This window comes from Papaver somniferum, chromosome 1 (assembly GCF_003573695.1).
Source record: "Papaver somniferum cultivar HN1 chromosome 1, ASM357369v1, whole genome shotgun sequence".
NCBI classification, from domain to species: Eukaryota; Viridiplantae; Streptophyta; class Magnoliopsida; order Ranunculales; family Papaveraceae; genus Papaver; species Papaver somniferum.
This window is the reverse complement of record NC_039358.1, coordinates 67449771-67473104: the sequence shown is the minus strand read 5'-3', so window position 1 is coordinate 67473104 and position 23334 is coordinate 67449771. Positions and strand designations below refer to the sequence as shown.

General features: G+C 35.1%; 2 protein-coding genes across 2 annotated transcripts; one reads left to right on the top strand and one right to left on the bottom strand.

Moving 5' to 3' along the window:
• Positions 1 to 6749: 6749 nt before the first annotated feature.
• On the top strand, positions 6750 to 7724 carry LOC113289915 (auxin-responsive protein SAUR50-like). The gene has a single exon (XM_026539346.1). The coding sequence runs from the start codon at positions 7023 to 7025 to the stop codon at positions 7356 to 7358; it is 336 nt and encodes a 111-aa protein (XP_026395131.1). The 5' UTR covers positions 6750 to 7022; the 3' UTR covers positions 7359 to 7724.
• Positions 7725 to 14571: 6847 nt separating this feature from the next.
• Positions 14572 to 22239, bottom strand: LOC113289905 (filament-like plant protein 4). Its single transcript, XM_026539342.1, has 6 exons — positions 21921 to 22239; positions 20291 to 20470; positions 19197 to 19437; positions 16637 to 18977; positions 16340 to 16400; positions 14572 to 15569 (listed from the first exon to the last, which is right to left on the bottom strand). The coding sequence occupies exons 2-6, from the start codon at positions 20444 to 20446 to the stop codon at positions 15129 to 15131; spliced, it is 3240 nt and encodes a 1079-aa protein (XP_026395127.1). The 5' UTR covers positions 20447 to 20470; positions 21921 to 22239; the 3' UTR covers positions 14572 to 15128.
• Positions 22240 to 23334: the final 1095 nt, after the last annotated feature.

Here is a 23334-nt window from a genome sequence, read left to right as displayed (position 1 = left end):
AAAAGCCATGATAAAATAGATGAATGCAGAGATAATACTGGTTTCTTTCACATTAATCTGAAAATAAGACGTGCTAAAAATATCATTAATGAACTGGAGGATATTAATGAATTATAGGATATCAATTGTGATATCATCATTAATGAACTTAAAAAACTATATACTATTCTATTTATTACAAGAAATAGAATCCACACTCGAAAGAGAACAATAATAACTAAGGATCGAAATTGGTAACATCGAAAACCCATTACTGAATACGCGTATACAAATGGATGTAGCTTTTGATAAAGTAAATTGGAAATATTTAAAATTTGTTTTTTAAGAACTGGGGTTTAGTATTTGTTTCCGCAATTTGACGAAAAATTGCATCTCCACATCTAGTTTCTATGTTCTAATAAATGGTCCTTATGTTGGGCACTTTAAGAGCTCTCATGGGTTAGGCAGCTGGCTAATATGCAAACTTGAAAAAAAAATTGTTGGTTTTTAAGCTACCAAAATGGATTGAAGGTTAATCATTTGTAATATGCAGATGATATTATATTATTCATTCACAAGGATTGGAATCAATTGTTAAATCTCTTCTATATTCTTAATTGTTTTAATCTAACTACAGGTTGGATATTTAAAAATCCTAAAACCAAACCAATAGTTATTGTTGTTGTACCGGACTTGGAAAATTGAGGCTTTTTCTCTAGGTTGTTTAGTTATCCATTTTCCTTTCAAATACTTTGGAATGCACGTAAGTGATAAGAATGGTTGAAAATAATATGAGATCGGATAATAGAAATACTTGATACTAAATAATCTTTTTGGAAGTGGAACGTTTCCTAAAGATATTAAATCGGTTCTAATTAAGTGTGTACTTTCCACTTTACTTATACACTATTTCTCAAATTTTAAAGCTCCTAAATCCGTGATTCAAGTTTTTGAAAAGAACATGCGATGCAAATTTCAAGCTCAACTTATTCAAACTAGGTTAACCATGTTAGTTACCCACAGAATCCGGTGGTTTTGCAGTTTTCCAGCCTATCAAAAAAAAAAAAAATTCCGAGCAACCTACAATTCAACTTTTCAAGATTAAACTTGTCATAATAGTAATTTAATTGATTCCTAAATATATCTGACCTTTACACGAGGATTTTGAACGAAAGTGGTGTTGTTACCTGGTCCACATATATAAAAAAAACAAACTCAATGGGGTAGTAAAGGAGTCGTGGGATGATGGGTGACAAACCAGTCAAAATGTTTTCTATACTCTCTTCTACAATAACGTGTATAATAACAAGTAAGGATTTGTTCCCACAGAGAGAAGGAAATTGTATTTTGTTGTTGAATTCTTAAGTTACCAGGGGTTTGTAGAATTATTTAAGATAAATTAACCTAATTAAACTAAAGCAGAAAATTGGAACATACCGGTTAGCTGGGGGTTTCATCTTCCATCTCCAAACATGTTCACGATTAGAGTTAATATACTCTCTATTACACCAAGAGCCTTAGTGAACCTCATCGCGAGTATGTTCTGTTAATTTTCTTGAATCATCAGACATCACGATGATGTATATACGAATTTTACCTAGAACATAACTCAACGTATCATGCTATCAAGTTTAACCCTCTAAGAACATTAAAATATATGAAATAAGTTAATCAATGCAATAAAGTACTGCAAGTAATCCATTTAATAAAGGTCAGATTTAACATGCAATTATGAGAAAATAACACTATCATCAGTACTCGCACTATGCTACTTGTAATCAATAAATGTTAACTTTTGCGCATTAACAATCCTAAGTAGCTTCAGATATGAATACATATATTCACTTAGTATGCATTATAAACAAACAAACATTTGATTATAATATCAAAAAATAGAAATGATAAAAGAGACTATGGATATTAAAATTGACAACCACATACATCCCAACGAATAGAAGAATTAGCTACTCAAACTGGAACCCACAACATATATTGAGCAGGAAAAAAAATAGTTTCCCTCTTTAAAGGGGTAAACCAATATGTGTATAAGTTGGCTCCCCTTTATTTAGGCTTTTGAACTTCTTCTTAATCGTTATCACATTAAAAACCAACCGCAAATTAGAAAAATACTCGTATACAAGTTTGTGCATCAAAATTCAAAATACCCAAGTTTGGGCAAGATCTCGTCCAAACATAAGCGCCAGAGTGCTTTTTCTTTTCATTCATGCACAATCCCAACTATGCCCAACCGGCAACAAAACCAAGTCCAAGCCGGTTACATTTTTACTCATAACTTCATCATTTTACATCGGAATTGAGTGATTCTTGGTCCATTATATTTGTTTTGAATTTTCTACAAGATTGAGGTTAAAAAATCTTGGTTAGCTTGTTTGGTGGACTGACCAGGCTTTTTTCTCTTCCTCTCTCAACTTTTGTCGCATGTTCATCGCTTCACTTGGTCTTGGATTCTTCTACACCTACACTTATAGTACTTCATTCTTTAAGTAATATAAGGTTATTTCCACTGATTTTGGATGGTTCACCTAACATGAGATGTAAAATAGAAAAAAAATAATAACACAAGGTAAAATACAAGAAATTTAACGAAAACAAGTATGAATTTGATACTACAAATATATAAATTAAGCATTTATCATAGATTAAGTAAGTTAGATCAAGATATAAAGGTCCTAAATGAAATTTATATAATGACCAACATGAAACGACTTGAATCAACGGTTTTCAGTTTGGCTTTAGGGTTAAATAGAACCAAACTAACACCTAACGGTTTTACTATACTAAAATCACCACAAAATATTAGATAAATTGTCCGGTTCTTGGTTTGGTTTGGTTTGGTTCAAGATTTGGGATGGTTTTTTATACAATCCTGGCGATATATGAATATAACAATATATATATATATATATATATATATATATATATATATTGTTATACCAAGTGAATTTTGTCTTACAATGTCAGATCTTGGCTAAGGATTAATTTCGGCTCAATATGAATTTGGGTCACCCGAAAATATTTATTCTTGGTTGGCGTTGGGTCTTTAAGCAAATTTTAGGTTACAATGCATATTTTTGGCCAAAATAATACATATAGTTTACATGCTAGATTATCAGTCGTGTTACGTGAAAAACTGTGTGTCGAAGTGCAGTTTTTACTTGATAGTGTATAATTTGGTTACATGACAACATCTGGCCATGAAGAAATTTTTGATTTTCGCCTTAGAAAAAATATGTTTGGTTATCAAGGGGTAGATACTTTGTCACGTAATATAGGTAAATTTTCGGTTTTAAAGAAACTTTGTATCACGAGATAAGTTTTGGGTTATAAACTTGGATCACAATGTAACTTCTGATTGTAGCTGATAAAATAAAGAGTTTTGGGTCATTGGGAGAAAAATGGATCTCAATGGTAAATTATCGGAATTTCGAAATAAATGCTCAATGATAAATGGTCAGATTTTTATCGTAGTATCAGTAATTTGAGTTCGAAATTCACCATCATCAATTGTATGGGGATTAAAAAAACACGACCAACCGAAAAAGGACATATTTTAAGAACAGTTAGCACATTTTTGACTCATGGCCGTATTTTGAGTTATAACGATGACTTCCTAGCAGTCCAAATTTTGAGCCTCATAGTATTTTTGTTTGATTTTTCTTTCTTAATAAATTTATTTTAGTTAGTAGCTTAGTATATATCTGATCAAACTATCCAACTAATTCTTGACACTAGCAAAGACTGATATTATCCCGTCTATTACAAGAAATAGAAATCGTCTTTGAAAGGGAACAAGAGTAACATGGGATTCTTGTGGTGGAGAAAATAGAAAAGTCACCATCAACTTACTCACTTGATTTCCAAATCCATAAACTTGCCTTCCTATATATTTTGATCCTAGCTTTCAAAAAACCCAACTCAAACTTAGTTGCGGTGGACCTAATAGCAATGGTGGGTCATCTCGTATTTTCTTCACCAAAAAAGTTGTACAAAATTCAGTCTCAAATTTCGGTGGATCTATACAATCATTGATCGACATTCACTTGGAAAATGTATACACTACAACCATTTGGTTGTACCGTGTTGTATGATATTTGGTATAAAGTATAAAAGTACAAAAACATTTCGTATTTAAAGATCGTGAAAAGGTCCTTTTGATGAGAAAGAGAGGGCATCTCTACATTTAGAGCATTTACTACCTTTTTGGGTGAAATCTGAATATGAGCCTTAGAACATGCATGGAGGGGAAATGACTTTTCTGTTTCAAAGCCAGGCTAGCTAAGATACCAGTGGTTCATAATTGATTTCAATAACCTTAGGACCACTTGTACATGTACATGTATACAGAACTAGCAGTTTAACTAGTAATATTGGTCGACCTTAACGTCAACTTTGCAGAAAAACTACTTACTGCGTTTGCTCAACAATAAGTTTAATAGCATGTTTGGACAACACATTAGAAGTAGCTTTTCGATTTCTGAAAGTCGAAAAATCAAAAATTTGTGCCGAATTTCAAAATGATTTTTAGAAATTGAAAAGGCAACTGTTTGTGAAGCAAAATTGTTTTGCTTCTGATTTCTGCTTCTGGAAAAGTACAAGTCAAAAATAGATTTGTATCCAAACACGCTATAAGTAGTGGCTTAATTGATGATAAAATGATCATCTTAATTAATTTTTTATATTATGAGCAACTAAAGCATGGAACGATATTGATCAAGGAGTCGAGGACAAGGATTATTATCATTATTCTTAGTAGGACAAATTAAATTGGTGGGGGGATCACTTGTTAATTATTATCCCCATATATCACGTTATCTTAAATAAAACTAGTTCATTATTAGTGTTCATTTGACTTGATCTTAGCCACTTCCAACTTAATCTATAATAAGACCAAATTAAGAACTATTTATATTATAAGGACTTATTGGCTGGTTATGAAGGTGATGGATCAATGGAATTAATTAAAGTAGAATGTCCCGTTGATGTTTATAGTTGTAAAAGAATTTAAAAGTACGTAATTTGTGTACAAACACATACATATTACAGTAAGTAATAATAGCATGTCACTAAACTTTGGCTAGTCAAGAAAATATGAGAGAATGGCAAAGTGGGGCTCTTGGCTCATGCATGTAGACCATGTGATTTAGCAATTTCGAGCTTTATTCAAGTAAAGAATAGGACGGACAGAGCTCGACCTTTGCTGCGAGGGGGCTCACCTGATTTGGTGCTTTGTTGTACCATGTCGTCTGACCAAGCATCTAAGCCTATATGAACCCTTACGTAGCTGTTGCGAAAATAAATTTAAAAAATCTAACAATTTCAAATTTACTTGTTTTTCCTTGTCGCCATTAACAATTTCTTAAAAAGTAATATTATCTCTGTATCAAATAGATAAGCTTATTCCATGTACAAATTACATGTGAAACAAGTCTATTTTTAAAAAATGGGAAGTATATTTTTTAATTTGATCAAGGTATTACAACTTGTTCAATGGTTAAACAATATCTTTTCTGTCTCTCGAGAACTTAATTATCTGAATTCTTTGGTCAATCCTGTCATGATGATATTGTCGGTTTTTATCCTGGAGGGAAAACAAAACATGTATCTAGCTCGTAAAAATATGTTGTAACGTTGTTCCACATTTTAAGTGGCAATTTACAACCCTATGTGTCAACAAAAAAAGACGTACATGTGGATATCTGCAAATTCAATGACTCATTTTGTAAGCAAAAATACGTCTGAAATAATAATCCAAATTTATTCACTATTTAAATCATCCGATATTCAGATGTACATATATAATTTACGTGTAAGACCTCCGTCATTCTCAAAAAATTCACCAAATTATTAATCCGGGATTTAGATCGTTGATCTTGTTAACCTTATTAAGAGAGCACCCACCATAGTCCACTTCTTAAGGGCATCCACAATAGCCTTGTGTATCTGGACTCCCCAATAAATTTGGCCGCCAATAGTCGCTTCTTATTTCGATACAACACTGACCCATTACTGACCCCTCATTAGTCCACTGAATCCGCAAATCAAAACCAATAAAAATCTAGCCACACAACACAAGGGTGCGTGTTATTGGTACTGTACAGTACAGTACCAGTTGTTTATTGGGAAGGTGAGAACACAATTAATTAGACAAAAATAACGAAAACCGTTATAAAAAGATGAGTTTTTTTCCTGAAATTGGAAAGACTTATTAACAGACTACTAAATATAGAAATATTGATTTGGATAGAGATTTTTTTATATGTGATCAAGAAGTAGGAGAATGTGTTCGTGTTTGTGTTTGATACAGACAACCACAAACATAAAAAGATGGCAACAATAGCTAAGAAAACTATACTCAATCCCTTAACAGAACACACAAAATAAGAAACTGCCATGTAATGCAAGGAAGTTAGGTTCTTGTTCTTGCAACTTGAGCCACTTAAACCTACAACACAGCACTAGTCAAAAAAACAGAGTTATATATTCTAGAAATTTTTAAAAATGAGCTAGCCAGGGAACCAGAAAATTAGGCCTGTCTGTTTTTCCAATCTTAAGGATTAGAACGCAGACATGTGTTTTGGAGAATTGAGATTATCATCCCAACCAAATTCCAGATGTCATTATGGTGTAAACTCTTAAAAAAATTGCAGGAAAAAAAAATATCAAAGAGAGACAAAATGGGAAATCAAATCATAACGAAGAAGTTTTTGGTTTTTACCAAACCTGAATATTAATTGAGATAGAGAAACGGGGCCATGTTGGTCTTAAGTCGAATGGAGTTAGCTCCCTGCATGTCTTTGCAAAACCCAAAACACCCGTGGTCTGTTCTCTGCCCCCACACACCACATGACTCTGTTTCTCTACCTCTCTTAAGTCTTTAGATCTCTCTCTAGAGCTCTCTCCATAAATACCCGCATCATCCCCTCATTCCCTTCTCATCACCACTTCTCACATTCTCTTCTATCTATCAACACATCCTCCTAACTACTACTACAACCACAAGCTCTTCTCTAATTTTAAAGAAAATGGCAATCAGCAGGAAATCAAACAGCAAGCTAACACAAGCAGCAGTGATAAAACAAATTCTAAAGAGATGTTCAAGTCTAGGAAAGAAACAATCTGGAGGTTATGATGATTCTGAAGGTTTACCAATTGATGTACCAAAGGGTCATTTTGCTGTTTATGTTGGTGAGAAAAGAAGTAGATTCATTGTTCCAATTTCATTCTTGAGTCATCCTGAATTCCAAATCTTACTCCAAAGAGCTGAAGAAGAATTCGGCTTTGATCATGAAATGGGTCTTACTATTCCTTGTGAAGAAGTTGTGTTTCGATCTTTAACATCTATGATGCTCCATAGATGAGATGTACATGCATTCTTGGTTGTTCTTGTTTTTGGAGGAGGAGAGGTTGTTTATGATGAAGAAGAAAAAGATTTTAGCTGATGATGATAAATTCTGATCACAATCTTCAACAAAACTTCATCAAACTTATTGTTACTTCTCCTCCACCTTAGCCTCTTAGCTAGACAGTTCTCTAGCTTCTTTTTTACCCCTTCCATATGGGGTTCTTCTTAATTAATTAAGATTTTTTGTTCATCTGGGTTGTAATGACTTCGATTAAGATTCTAAGCTTGTATATTTTCCTTGCCGTGGTGCTTGTTTGTACCCTGTAAGTGATGACTGATGATAATGATAATTATTTTTAAGTAAATTATTCATTTTGTTCCATTTCTGTCAACAAATCTCTTATTAGTTTCTTCTCTCCAAATTTGATGATTTGATGAAGTAGAAACAAAAACAGAAACATATTTGAGTTTGTCTAGTCATTTCAAGAGTTAGTTAATACAGACAACAAGAACAAAATATATTGAACATACAAAACAAATGTGCATATCAGTATGCGTATGTAGAGGTATGGGCCAGTTTACATGACTACTCGAAAATCAAACTGAATGATTCAAATTTAAAACAGTTAGAAGTGTTAAAATACAAGTAGGCCATCATTTCGTTTTTCATGTTCTCAACTCATGTCTGACTTGGAAAACGGTTTCTGATCAAGCCATCAGACAGTAATTTTGTCACAACCAAAAACCTTATGACCATAGTCATTGTATCACATTTCTATAATTCACTTCGGTGGCTTTTGTTTCTCTGATATTTTTTACGTTTAAAACCCGAGTTGAATTCAAGTCAACCAAAAGATGGCTCTCAATCCGCAGAGGTATTCTTTTTTCTATTCAAGTCTCAACAGGGATCATTTCTCTTTTGGTCGATAAAGAATTTGGTGCTAGCGAGTTTTGAATTCAAGTCATTGATATCATCGTTCAGTGACTTTATCATTATACTACAATAACAATGACACAGGAAGAGCATAATAGATGACTGATTCTCAAATTTTAAGTCCGAAGTTGGGATCATTAGATTAATATAAATAACTGATTCTAATATTTGAATTCAGAAGTTGGAAACCTAAATTAGATTCCGCTGTTCTTAGTCAGTTTTTTTTTTCACTCAAGAGCACTCGAAAAACATTTTTGATCCAGCACATCATTTTGCAACTTTTTCTTCATCCCTTGCAAGTCTGACACGTTCGGCCGAGTCAGTACATTACGGTGGTCGGGTGGTGGCACCCTGTATTGACTGGCCCTGCACTCGTATAACTGTTTATCCATGTGAAAATCCATGACGGATTTTTTCTCAAGGCTTGTGCCGGTAGGTCCAAGATGCTTACAGCTTGAAACTTGAACGGTGGTGATCTCATCTACTGGACCCACTTTAAACGTACAACCTCCGTAACGTGGGATTAAGGACTATGAGTTTGTAACCGCTCAGGGTTCCATCTGGCAGGCCCCACCAAGATGATCTCATATATGTGAATGAATGACATGTGGCAATTCAGGATAACTCGGGTTATCTTCAGATACCGTACTTGGTGGTCCAGCTAGTACTTATCTGTAGAGGAGAGTGTAGATAATGAACAGGACCGTTTTGATGATCGAATGAATGACATTTGAAGGGGTAAAAAGTTCACGGTTATGACCAAAGAAAGTAACAAGGTAAATATACCAAAAACGAACAAGCCAAATGGAATACGGATAAATTTAGTGTCACATGTTTTTTGCATCTTGGAGAAAAAAAGTGTGTCATTATGCAAAATGCAAATCCACATGTACTCAATCTTATACCTAAATGTGTTTTAGCGAGATAATCTCATAGATTTTAATGAGACTGAAAAAATCCAGAAAATACTACCATGATTTCTCTAGAAAAGATACTATCGGTTTTCCAGAAACAGGAGGAGTACATATTACTATTATCTATGAAGAAAGAAAAAAACTCATGTACAATGTGAGTAGTTTTGGGTTCCAAATTAACAACTAAAAGATGGGCTACTCAAACATTATAGATTTCCTAGAGTTCAGTAAGGATAGTGTGATCTGACTGCAACATCTACTTATCTTTACCGTGGAGTATGGAACCAATTGGTCCCGTATCATCTCATCCCCTAGCTAGAGAGGTATGTATATGTACACATATGCAGGGTTTTAATGGAAAAAATGATGAGATATATCTCAAGGAAACATGGATATGGGCATGCACGGGGACTGGTTCTCTCTTGTGTAAGTTGTAACCAAACCGACACTTTTGAGAACTCACTACATATTTTGGTTCTTTTCATTTTCAACTCAACTTTCTGATCACTTAGAAAGTTGGAATTTATTTAGTTTGTTCATATTTTTGTGTGTATATAAGAATGTATACGTCTCAAAGTACGTAGCTACTTTCTTTACTGCGTATGTATGAGTAATGAGTATGTATGAGTTAAGGACAGGACCAGGGAGAGATGGAGAGATACAAAAGCTGCAGCCTCTGGTTCAAGATGAGCTGGTCCCAAGCGCTAGATCTCCTCTTTTCTCTTCAAATCTTCATTTCCTTCCCCTTCCCTACTTAGACACCACCACCTTCTTTTGCTAGCAACCACACATGCAAAAATATTTTCATTTTCTCTGACATCAAACATTCAATTATTAACCAGAGAGAAGAAAGCAGCTCTTCATGATCATCAATAACTGCTATCTATACCTCCCTTTTCTTCTTCTTTTTTCTCCTCTCCACCTCAACTGATCGATCTAAACTGCTTAACCCCCAAAAGAATATCTTCTCTATCTTTCAACTCACTTGATCCAAAATCTCTTTCACATTCCCATCTCTTTCTCTGTCTTATTATTTTATCGGGTCTTGATAATTGAGGGACAAGTCCAAATGTTTGTTTTTGATAGAATAGAAAAATCAAACATGGGCAGTTCCCTTGCATTCTTTTTTAATAATAAATACTATACTAAGTTAGCTTAAGTGATGGAGAGATGGGATAAACGAATGAAATGGACAACCTAAGAAAGAACAACGGGCATCCCATACCATATATGCCTACAACTACATACATATTTAACCTAAGCTAATAATCCCAGCTCTTATTGCCTGTTTTCATACGTGCTATTTGTCTCATTGTCCCCGGCTATAATGTGGTGTACATTCTTATGGAAAAATAGGGTTTATTTAAGTGTATATATACGTAAAAATACTTTGCCTCCTCGACAAAATACTTCAAAATCATGTGTATCAACAGTACTCTGAAATTCCTGTACACAATACAGCCGATACGATACTTCTGATGAATATTAGACTCGTGCTCTCCGTGCTAGTTTAAGGCCTACCACAAACATGCAATCAATTCGGTGCATGTGTATCAACGCAAATAAGACCTTAATATGTCCTCCTTCCCTTTACAGATGAAATGATCAAGTATATATCGATCTCTCATTCTGTCATTCACATGCAGATTTACTAGAAAAATGTACAAGTCATTTGCTTTCAGATAGTTACTAGTCGAGAAAGAGAGAATGTCCATAATACTATTAGCAGCAGTGCATTTCTGGCGCGCGGTGGGATGCAATGCATCATATGGCCTTTCACGTTCTTTTTGTCCTTCCAGTACTACTCTTTGATGTCTTGTCAATATTACTCACAGTTCCATTATAGAGTTATCCGTGGCAATTTTCCGTGCTACTCTTTCATGTCTTGTCCCTCTAGCTAGTACTGGCTAGCTAGCTACCCGATTTAAGCACTTTTCCGTGCAAAACCCATGTGTTCTCCCTAAAGTCATCTGGTCGAATGTTACATCAAATTAATTACAAATCAGTTTAGCTAGGGACGTTTACTAATTAAGAACACCATCATTGTACTCTTTATATACCTTGCTATTAATGGTTGATTGATTTCTACATTTCCAGCTAGCCTGCAATGATATTGTAACTATGGCAAATAACAAGTACACATGAAACTAGCTAACTAATGTGATTTGTGGGTTCATGGCAATAGTAATGGAGGAGGGATCTACATTCATTTCCAAAGAATAAATTATCCGCTGGTAGGCTAGCTACCACAGTAACCTGTACAGTAATCCGGTGTTGGAACTTAGCTTGTTAGGTTTCCAACTAGTAATCATTAACGAAGATAAATCTTTTTTAAAGTTCTTATGAGGGTATACCAGATTTTTTTTTTCTTTTTTCCGATCAAGACATACAAACCCAAGCTGTAACTTTTGGCAAAGAATACAAAAGAAAAGGTGAAAAAATCTGAAACATGTAGATCTGTTAGAAGATATAAAGAAACAAGTTGCGGGTCACGTATTTAATATTTCTGCATCCTGCATGGATGATATTATTCATCTCCAACACCCTGTTTGATTTTATTTTTGGCTCTCTCTATCTGTTGTTGTAGTTGTTATTGTTATTGCTCAAGTTAGTTCATATTAAATTCTGAATTAGGTTGTGAGAAATGGACATAATATAGGTAAGCACTAAACACGGAGAGCCACCACTGTTGGGAGGTGGGTTAAGCTGTAGGGTACTTGTGTTAGAGTTCAAATGGCAACCTCCCTGGTTGAGAAAATTTGTACGTTTTTCTTGACTCAAAAAATTTATTTATTTTATAAATTGTCTCTATCGTGTTATTAATTCGATCTTCGTCTATTTCGAACCACCACGCAATTCGCCAGCAGATACAACCTTGCCCCAGACACAATAGTAATTATTACTATGTCGAAATCCTTCGTAAAACCTAAAAACAGTAAAATAGACATTCCATCTTCTTTGTCTTTCCAAATAATGATTTATTTTTGAAAATTTTTTCCATATAATAACCTTCAAAGAATTCCGTGAATAGTAGATAGAACAGAATATAGCGCAACTAGATATAATAAGATAAAAGTACACTACATAAACAAAACTATGCACATCATGGTACGGTTTTTATTCTGTCGTTTCGGTTTACATGTCCTTCAGTCTGCTATAAAAGAAATTTTAACCCATAAACCCTGAATTCTAAACCATAAGAATCTCTTATTTACAGTTTTTTTTGTCAAGTCCAAAAAATTATCTAGAGTGATCAGCCAAGCCGATAAAAGTGATAGAATATCGACATCCAACTCAAAATCAATTAGTTCATCCTGCATGAAAATCGGTTAATATGCTCGTGACCAAGTGATGGGTAGGCAGCACAAAGCTAACACATAACTCCCTAAATTTGCGTGAAGGTATCTATATACTTGTATAGCTGTGTGACTTCAATCAGAAGTAAGAACCTATTAACAATTAACAAACTGTATCGGAATTAAATAGTCGATGACAACGCGATCACGAGACGATATTACATAGTTATTATGTATTGAGAATGCAAATTGCAAATTACCGAGGAGGAGGAGGTGAAAACTGAAGAACGAAGGAATAACCAGAATAGGACCGTTTTCTGTCTCACGAAAGTGGTCCACTTTTTTTTTTTTTTTTTTTGTTAATGATTATTAATGAATGAAAGAACAAAAAGAAAAAAGAAGATATTACTAGTCTTTTTCAAACTAATCAAGAAGAAAGAACCCGGTTTTTCTTTTACGACAGAACCAAGGACAAACATGTCATATTCAGAAAGAAAGAAAAAAAAAAGTACGTGAAATTACGTATCTTTGTACTGTCAGTGGATCTAGTTTGATTGATTATTATTATCCTGCACACACCTACTTCTTATCCTGCACTGCAACTCCCAACTTACTTATTTAATTTCTTCAGTCAGTCTGTGTCTGTGACGAAAAAACTCAAACACAGCTCAGAGATATTTTGAGGAAAATGTTGGGTCCTGAAATCTACTGGCTTAGAGTGAAACCAGGGGTAATTGAGTTTTGTGGGGGCATAAGATTGACATGTGAATATGTGATGACATTACCCTACCAAGTACCAATATAGCGTGTACTTATCAGTGGACAGTTAGAATCTCCAAGCTTGAGGAACATTTGGTACATACCCATGTGACATGGACCATCTCACTTATCTGACTTAGCTATACGTAATACTATTAACGGAAAATGGGTCATTTGTCCAAATATTTTTAAATCACGGTTCAAATGAACGAGTAAAAAATAGTTTGGGTGAAATGGCCAAAAGAAAAAATAGTAAGGATGAAACTGGTTTCATCTTGGCTTAAATTTAAAAAATAGCAAGGATGAAACTGGATACATCCTTTGAAATTAAAAATAAGAAAAAATATTTGAAAATTGACACGATGAAACTGGTTACATCCTACCTATTTTTACGTTTTTGTCCATTTAAACAGTATCAAAATTTAACTGTCCATTTCACCCAGGAATTGTTGATTTTGATCTTTTTAACCAATTTTATGTACTATTAAGTGAGCATAACATACGATCAGTTGAGCAACTATGCAAGTCTATTCATACATCCAACTGGCTTTTTTGTTTCTCCACCACGTCTATTTGCTCTATTGATCAATTGATGCGTCAACATTAACATATCGGAGTCGCAATAATGCAGGAAGAAAAATCATTCCAAATATTCTTTTATCTAGCTCCGTGATTCTTGAGCGAGTCGCAAAAAATCTAAAGAATACTACTTTTGTTTCTCACTTAGTTAAGTCTACTTTAGAGTCTAGAGTTTTAATGTGAGGAGTTGAAGGGTAGTTGAGTTGTCACTCTGTACTTGTACATCACGTGAAATTTGACAATCTCTGGTAGCATTCTTGTTAATTTGTTTTAAAAGATGATAGTTGGATAATGAGAGATTGAGTTGATAATTGAAAGCCATGGAAATGATAAGGAAGAACTTTATGAACTGTTGTTTGATGTGTGGGGATAAAGAAGAGTAATCAGATTTGTGTGTTTATCTTTTTTCTGATTAGTCCTCAATCCATGAGCTGTTTTGAATGGACTTGGAAACTTTTTAAGGCACCCTCCGTACATTAGTGGGGGATAGACAACCTTGTAAGAGAGAGTTGGGCCATTTTGCATGTGGATATGGATCTGAATCTGGATTTACCCAAATCTAAAAGTAACCCTACTGACTCGAGTTCCAGTCTAATCATGTTTTGGTACCAACTGATGTTGACTCCATAACTGAACTGAACAGGCAAAAGGGACCAATATACTTTCCACTTCCATTATCGCATTCCAGAAGAAAAAGGAATCCAACATGGCAACATGTAAGGATTTGCAAGCAATTATGTAAATTTGTTAAACATATATAAGGGTTGTTTCACTTTCAAGTACAATCAAACTAACCATTTTTTGTCTTTCAAAAAAGGGAAAAAAATACATTATCATGTATGGAAAAGATAATGAAGATCATATACAAACCTTTCCAACCCCAACAAAAGAAAAGAAAAGAAAATCATAACAGAACACTACAAGGACTTGCTGTAGATACTACTACTAGTCTAATACCATCACTATATAAAAACCCTTCTGAAGTGTATATCAAGCTGGAGAAGGCATAAGGTCTCAAAAACTATTCTCAAAATGATGCATTACTACTTCACATGGCAAATTCACAATCAGAGATGTTGTCGGACTTGAAATCTTGCCAGCATCATGCAATGTACACCTGTTGCCTACTCCGTGTCCATGGCTTAGTCGTCTAATACTTTCAACTGTTAGATTACGTTTTTCAGAAGTAAAAATACTTGAGTCTTCACAAACTGACCAAAGTCTATCTACAAAAACTTCCATTTAAGTGAATTATTAACTCAACGACATCATAATTTCGCTGATGGATGAACAGTAGAAGCCTGCTATTGAGCACTTCTTGTCTTAGTTGAAAAGAACCTGCTAAAACTACGTGGCTGTTTCTCCGGTGTTGGCAGTGAGGAAGAAGAAGAAGATGAAGATCTTGTAGATCTATGTTTCGGGCGGCTGACTGGTGATCTTGAGTAAAGGTTTGAATCTGTCTCGGATGCATATGAGGCATCCAACGGATTTGGTGGGGATCCAGGAGTTGCTCTAGGTCCGTTTGATGAAGAAGTAGTTTCCATTTCAGCATCAAAATCTTGCGAGCTAAACATGCTGTTAGGCTCGAGGCTTCTGGGGCTAGTTACCTCATCCAGAAAATCTTCATTGAATGGAGACGCTGTTTTTCCTGATGGGGGACGCATGGACTTCAATTGCTTACCAAGAAGAAATATGGTTTCCTGACATTCTGCAAGCTTTTCAGCAGCAGCTGTAATCTCTCTCTCCTGCAACAACAAAAGAAAATTGCTTCAGTTTTACGATCGTTTCAAACATTCTTGTAGAGAATGTAGCTTATATCAATGAAGATAATTACAATGACAGTGAAGGTACAGTCTGACTCAAAGTAAATTATACATAGTTTTACAGTGAATGATATTGCTTGGTGCTTCACTGCAAGATGGAGAGGAATAAGTAATCAGTTTGATTGTCTCAAATTCAGACCTTCGTACAGAGAAGTGAACTTCTCTGCTGATCGGCTTGCAAAGAGAGGTGTAATTTTGGATTAAGATCGTCTAATATTGTACTTTACAAGGCCAGATTTTTTAACTTGTCTTAAATATGCATCTAATTCATACTTCAAATTCAGATGAGCTGTAATTTTTTTGTCGCTTGTGTTGTCAGGTTTGTCTGACTTCACTCGTTTGTAATCTTTTGGGTTTTGAATGAAAATTTGTTTGTTTAGCCAAAAAAAAAAATGAGAAAATGACCGTGAAGGAAAAATATAATGAGCTTTCTTATAGTGAGTACGGCATTCGATTGACTCATTGCTACTAACAGTAAAACTCCTACAATCCACAAAAACTTTATGCTCTACAAGAAACAGATTCAAGTTTTCAAAATCATAGAAACATCACTAAGGTCTTGACAAGAACCTTGTATGATAGCCTGTCTCTAGCTCTTTAAGTTCAACTGATGCACACTATGAGGGGGAAGTGAAAATATGTGTAGAAATTTGAATTCTCAATGGGTGAACAAAGGAAAACTTATTATGTACCTGTTTGGCTTTGTCTTTTTCATCAACTGCAGATGATTCACACCTCGAGCAGCTGTCATTCCTTCACAGAAACAAGAAAAACACGTGTTAAATTAAAAACCACAAACTAAGCAAAAACATACCCATGTAAAATAAAAGGAGATGAAAAAATAGGTCAGGACAAACATGTAATCAGATACTACAGAGAACCGAGACATATAAAACAGAATCACCATGACTGACAGCGATGTTGACCAAAAAGTTATAATTGACTCAAGGAAGTCGTTCAAAATATACAGTGAGAAATTTAGCACTAACCTTTCTATCTGCTCCTGGAGACTACTGCACTTGGCCAAGGCATCCTGATGACTCTCCTTTTCTTCGTGAAGCTCATTGCTCAAAGTTTCATTTGTTTCATGAAGAAGATTCATCTCAACCTCCAAATCCTGTGCACGTTTTTCTAGAGACTTGTAAGCTTCCGCCATACATTTCAGCTGAGTTTCCGCCAAGCTATATGACTTCTCTGAAGATGCTAATTGTAATCTAAGTTCTGTCAGAAGTTGCTCAGCTTCATGTAACTGAGATTTTGTACGCTCTAGATCTAATTTCATTTGTTCGAACTCCTCCAATGAGCATTTGCTTGATGTGATGTTCAAATCAATGCCTGGACTTTCTTCTCGAAGAACCTCAGAATCAGACGTTGAATCAGATATGTGAGCACAGCCATTGGCGAAATTCGCTCTCACTGTGTCATCTTGAACTACTTTCTTTTCTGATAATGCAATTTTGTCTACACAATCAGAAGTGTTGGTTTCTTCATGATTTCCCTTGTAACCCAGCAATTTGATTTTAAGTTCACTAGCTTTTGCCAAAACATGAGAAAGCTCGAGAACAAGGTTATCCAAACTTATTTCTTGGCATAGAACTTTATCAACAGAGCTCGAGAAATCCTGAACTTTTTTACTTAATTCATGCTCATCAGTGGGTGTGCCATTGATTTCTGTAACTTCTTTGCCAACTGCCAAAACAAAATCATGAATCTGAGAAACGGCAATGGCCAGTTCTTGGTCTATCACTCGTTCAACTCCAGTTCCTGATATACTATTTTGAGGCAAAGAAACCACATTCTCGCCAGCTTCACTTTTATCTTCGGGCCAAACCTGCTGGTTGCCACCAACATTTGCAGATTGTTCTTTGTCCGAAGCATATGATAAAGAATGTTGTGACAGAGACAGTTGTATATCCTGTACAGCACTTTTAATATCCTCTAAAATCTTACCCACATCACCACCCTTGGATTCAGATTCAAATATTACAGAAATCTTTGACTGAAGCGCTGATAATCGGTCCTGATTTACATTGGATGCAAGCTTTACTTCGGGTAATTCCTCACTCAAAGATACATGGTTAGATGAACCCGGACTAGGCTGACTTTCACGGTTCACAACATCGGGTGAAACAGAGGGTGGACGATTTGAGTCTGCTGGAATACATGCCAATCTCTCCATCTCCAGAAAGTCATCCATCAGTTCCAACTGATTAGCACTTTCAGTCTTGTTAGCCATGTCTACACTTCTCTCCTTTTTAAAATGTGAGAGTTCAGAAATCAATGCCGTCGCCCAAGAATCTGCAATACTTCCCTCTTCATCAATCCCATCTTCAGACATTGAGGTCAGACTGGGTGGATTGCTCGCATTATGAGTTGAGAAGCCTCCCGCAAGAATCTCAGCATTTGACCTCAGGGAGTTCTTCTGCTGGCTAAGCACCTGCATTTGTGATTCTAAGCTCCGCAACTTGCTTGCTGTTTTAGCACATATATTTCTTGAAGCCTGCAATTCGCTGTTACGCTTTGCCAAAGCTTCTTTCAACATCTTTGTCTCCTCTTCCATTGCTAACATACGTGATGTGAGGAACTCTGTTTCTTTATGGCACTGCTGAACATTATCAAGCGAAATTTCGGGCACTGAAGCCATATTTGGAATAGGACTCTGACCAGGGGATCTCCGTGATCGAGGTTCTGCATAATCCCTGCCCAAACTCTCAACTTCCAACTTCATTTGGGCCATCGCAGCAGGCCCTGGCAACTTCTTCCGAACAAGACCCCGCAATCTTTGACACTCTGCGTCTAACTTGGCTATTTTCTTGACACCCTCTAAATACTGCTTGTTGGCTACTTCAGCAGATTTCACACTCATGTTCTTTTCTTCATTTCGAATTTCAACTTCTTTGGATGCAATGTGAAGCTCATACTTGAGTGTGCCAATCTCCCTTTCACATGACATAAGACTTTCCTTTAGGAGTTCAATTTCAGCCTCTGCTTGGGATTTTTCCTCACTGATCTTCATGAGCATGTTAGAACGCTCTTGCAATGACCTTGAAATTGCGGCATTCTCGCCAGAGGCTCTATGGAGTGCTTGATCAAACTCAGCTATCTTTGCTTCAAGATCAAACTTTATTTTATCACACTGAATTGTTTTGTTGAGAATAACTTCGTGCAGTTTCTTGTCATGTTCATCCTTAACATTCCTGATCTGCCTCATGCACTCTTTGAGAGCACCATCCAGATGTGATGCTCGATTTTCGGCAGTAAGCTTCGAGAGTGTGACAGATTCAAGTTGAGTTTTCAAATTTGCAGCTTCCGTTTCAGCCTTTTCCCACCCTGCGGCATATAAATAAGATCAGCTCTTAGAAACTACCACAGGTCTGAACAACTAGAGATCAAGAAGAAGAACTGTAGTATATCTCCCCATTGTGTAATGTGAGCTTTATAAGAATGATTATTACAAACATCTAGATTTCTCTTATAGATAATGAGAATAGTGTAAAATGGGAAATCTGGACATACTTACAAAGCATAATGGAAGTATGTGATGCATACCTGATACAGCTTCTTCAGCAACTTTTGCATGCTGTTTTACAAGATTTTCCTTGGTAGTCATTTCTGACTCAGCTAAGGAGAGCTTCTCATTTAGTGTACTAACTTCCTCTTTCAATGCCTGAACTTCTTCATCTAGAGTCGTAACTTGATCATTCATTGTCTTAACTTCTTCCTCCAATTCAGTCATACGCGCATATGACTCCACAGATATTTGAACATAATTTTGTTTCTTTGGAATGTCCTGTAACAAGGTGAAGCAGGTTAAAAAAACGACAATTAACCCACGTACAACACCGAAATGAAAATGCAAGTTAGCAATAATTAGCTCCGTGATTTGTGATCAAGCATGTCATGAACCTTGACTATGTACACAGCATTGTAATATCAAAACATGGTCAATGAGCATCTGTGAAATACTAGTAAAAGTAGAACTATGTTTATCTGAAATGGTTGTGTAATCATGAACTTGGCATGAACCTTAACTATGCACACAGCATTGTAATATCAAAATACAAAACATGGTCAATGAGCATCTGCCAAATACTTACAAAAGTAGAACTATGTTTATCTGAAATGGTTGTGTAATCATGATCTTGGCATGAACCTTAACTATGTACACAGCATTGTAATATCAAAATACAAAACATGGTCAATGAGCATCTGCCAAATACTTAAAAAAGTAGAACTATGTTTATCTGAAATGGTTGTGTAATCATGATCTTGGCCAAACACATTACGTAAAACCAAACAAAAACAGTAATAGAGATCCGCGGAACCAAACCATAGAGTGAAATTTGGGAGGTTAATTCATACAAACTGGGCTCTATCTTGATGGTTTAAGGGCTCAACTAGCTTTGTTTAACTTAGAAATGCTTAATTTGATTTTCAGTATTTCACCTAAACATTAATTCCTTGTACAACAGCAACAACTAAGTTTTTCACCAAACTGCCTAACCCTAGGTCCAGCAAATTCCCATGTCTTCATCACTAATGTGAATGACCAACCACTGAACATTACAAACTTAAAAATTTATTCTACTTGTCACTAGATACTTGATGTAGATATCCATATATAATCTGTTAAGTAGTCCAACCTGAGATTCTCGAGATCCAGCTGATGTCAAAGTAACACTAGAAGTATCTTGCGCCAACACTGTCTTTTCGGCTGTCTTTTCTGCTGCCTTTTCACCTGCCTTATCCGCTGCCTTTTCAGATGATTTCTTCTTCCACGGCCAACTACGACGGTCCATTTTATATAGCTATGGCCTGAAAATCTGAATAAAAGACACTTAATCAAAAAACCAAGGACATGAAGGAAATGAGAGTCATAGGGCTAAGTAGGATACACAATTCATGAGCATTGAGGATAACTCAAAACAAAAGAAACATTCTACTAAAAAGTCTAAAATGCATGTCCATCGCTTGTCAAAAAACAGCGTACATGTCATATTACAAGAAGATTAAAAAACAGGTCCCATAATTCAAGAAAATAGAAAAAAAGGAGTTGCAACACTCTTCAGCAACGAGTTCTCAAAATTAAATCCTTAGAGAACCAGTACATGGTAGTGTTTACATGCCATCAGCTGATGCAAGTTTCCTTCACTGACAGCCCATAGAATGGGTGAATATAGCAGCTCTGATACAAATTGTTGAGCTTACCTCTACTTAAGTAGCTAAACCTCAATAAAATTCATAGTGTATCTATGTTTTTGGCTAATATTTAAATCAGTAACATCAAATTATGAGGATCTTAATGAATCCCAATCAGGTCTAAGACTCCCTCATGGTTCCCTGTACATCTAATCTTGTTCTGAGAAATTATGCCACGAATTTTTGAATTAATGTATGCCAACAACCAGCCATGCAATTTCACACTGATTAGTATTCTTTCCATTTAGACATAAAATCTTACAGAAACGAGAGATCGGCATAGACTCGTAAGGAATCGACTGAATATCAATTCCCATTTCCCCAAAACAAAAAAGAAAAGAAAAACCATTGATGAATGCCTATATAATCAAAGGTAATTGAAAGAACTATCTGAGATTAAGAAATGACTACAGTACAGATCCAAAAGAATTTCAAGGACAAAAGGACTAAAACAACCATTTAAAAAATCAATTCACATAATCTTGTATCAACTCCTAATTTGCAAATCAGAAAACAGGTATGCTAAAATTAATAGCGCATCACAATCATATTAAAGGAAAACCAGACAATTCCTTAGTAAAGGACATGATTAAGCTGAAAGAAGTCCACTTCTTCTGAGAGGAATAAATGAAAAAACAGAGAAGATTCAATTCATAGAGAATTTTATTCTTGGCTTACTTTAAAAATGTAACCCAAAAGAAGCAATATAATCAGACCAGACAATAAAAAGTAACAGAGAGGAAAGTTTTGGCCCGGAGAGAAAAAAAAAACAGTGAAAGAACAGTAGAGTTGAAGTAATTAATTTAGTAAAACTTTGAATCAAATGAAATTTGAAAATGTAGAACCCAAAAAAATGGAAATAAATAAATCCAAATTTTCCGGCATTAATCTCGAAAAAGCTTATCCTTAATCCACACTGCATTGAAATAAAAAGGGGGGAAATCGAAATGAACCAGATAAAAACAATTTTCAAAAACCAAAAACGATTCGTAGTCCAAAAAATACATCCATAAACAGAAAATGGAGATGATAAGAGGATAAGAAACAATATAAGAAAGAATCAAACAAACAAACCTGAATGGGAAATGCAGTTTTTCTTCAGTAAGTGATGAAGTGATCGTAGATCCAAAAGAAGAGAATTCCAGAAGAAGAAGAGAAACAGTTGCTAAGACAAGAATGAAGAGATCGTGTTGAGGAGTTGGAAGAATCTGTGGTTTCCTTTTATTTGAAGTTTCTTGTTGTTTCTTCTTTGTTTTGTACTTCCTTTTTAGTTTTTCAGTTGCAGAGAGAGAGAGAGAAATGGTGGAGGAAGAGAGGGTGGTGAGAGTGGTGGTGATGGTGGTGGGCTTAGGTTTGATGGGCTGAGAGAAGAAAAGAAGAAATATTCGCGTTAGGTGTCTCTTTTAAAGCAAGACGTTGGAAAAGCTTCTTCAATAAAACATATAATTAACTTTTTAAATGAAACCAAAATTATACAAATGATTTTATGACTGCAATTCATCAACCACCACCCTATAATTTGTTTTTTTTTTATATTCCCATTTTAACCTTGATAATCAATTTTATTATGTTATCCAGCTAAGTATTTTGAACTCAACTTTTTCTATTTAATTTATTTAATGATTAATTATTCTGAGAATTACTATTCAGCCTACGACTACAACTGCAACTGCTATTATAGGACCACATCTAGACCATTGGTATGTCCTTTTCTTTCATTCATCTGGCACCGTTTAGTGTTATCTGTAATGTTCAAAGACCTGTCGGAAAATCATCTAGGATCCTCTAATAAACACTGCTAAGATCTCACCTCACCTAGCTAGTGTGAAAAGGGTTCAGGCTGCCTAAGTTAGAAATAGATCTACAGAAGAAGTTAGAATTAGATTAATCTCGTAATTTGGATATAAATATATGATTGATACAGAAAAAAAATAATCAATCTATATTATAAAAACCATGCAAGTTTTAAACCATTATTTAGATGGTGAGTTGAGATCATCATCCACTTGATTTCTGCATGATCCTTTGACTATCACCTCCCCAATAATCTTCGGATGTGTTGTAGCTAGTTGACCATTTCTATTATAAAATGTTACGTAAAATATGTCCAAGTATGGGTGTTAGCCATGATAGTCAAATGCAAGTACGTACATATACAGCTTGTGTTTTCTTATATGTATCTCTGTTTTCTTTTCTATAAGGACATTAGCAATGTAGAGTACAATTATGTCAAATAAACTAGATTGATAAGAAATTATTGAGAGTTGGTTGGTCTATCAGATTACAATTCTCTGCAACTCTTCTACTTCCCGTTGAAAATGAATATCAATAATGATGACAGAGTTTGTACCTACATGAAAAGTAATGGAGGAGACGCATCTTCATACTCGTAATTGGAATGTTTGATTTTCCCGCTGTCCAACTTTTATATTGCGATGGAAGATGAGGACATGTACTCTTATCTATCCTCCTATTCACCTTTCATTGG

Bases quoted from the DNA above. Each gene is read 5' to 3' on its own strand.
- LOC113289915 (XM_026539346.1), top strand. From the start codon at position 7,023: ATGGCAATCAGCAGGAAATCAAACAGCAAGCTAACACAAGCAGCAGTG.
- LOC113289905 (XM_026539342.1), bottom strand. From the start codon at position 20,446: ATGGACCGTCGTAGTTGGCCGTGGAAGAAGAAATCATCTGAAAAGGCA. The intron at 16,401-16,636 runs GTTAGTGCTAAA...GTTTCTGTGAAG, and splicing joins CTCCAGGAGCAGATAGAAAG to GAATGACAGCTGCTCGAGGT. The intron at 15,570-16,339 runs GTACATAATAAG...TTGTTGTTGCAG, and splicing joins AAAAAGACAAAGCCAAACAG to GAGAGAGAGATTACAGCTGC.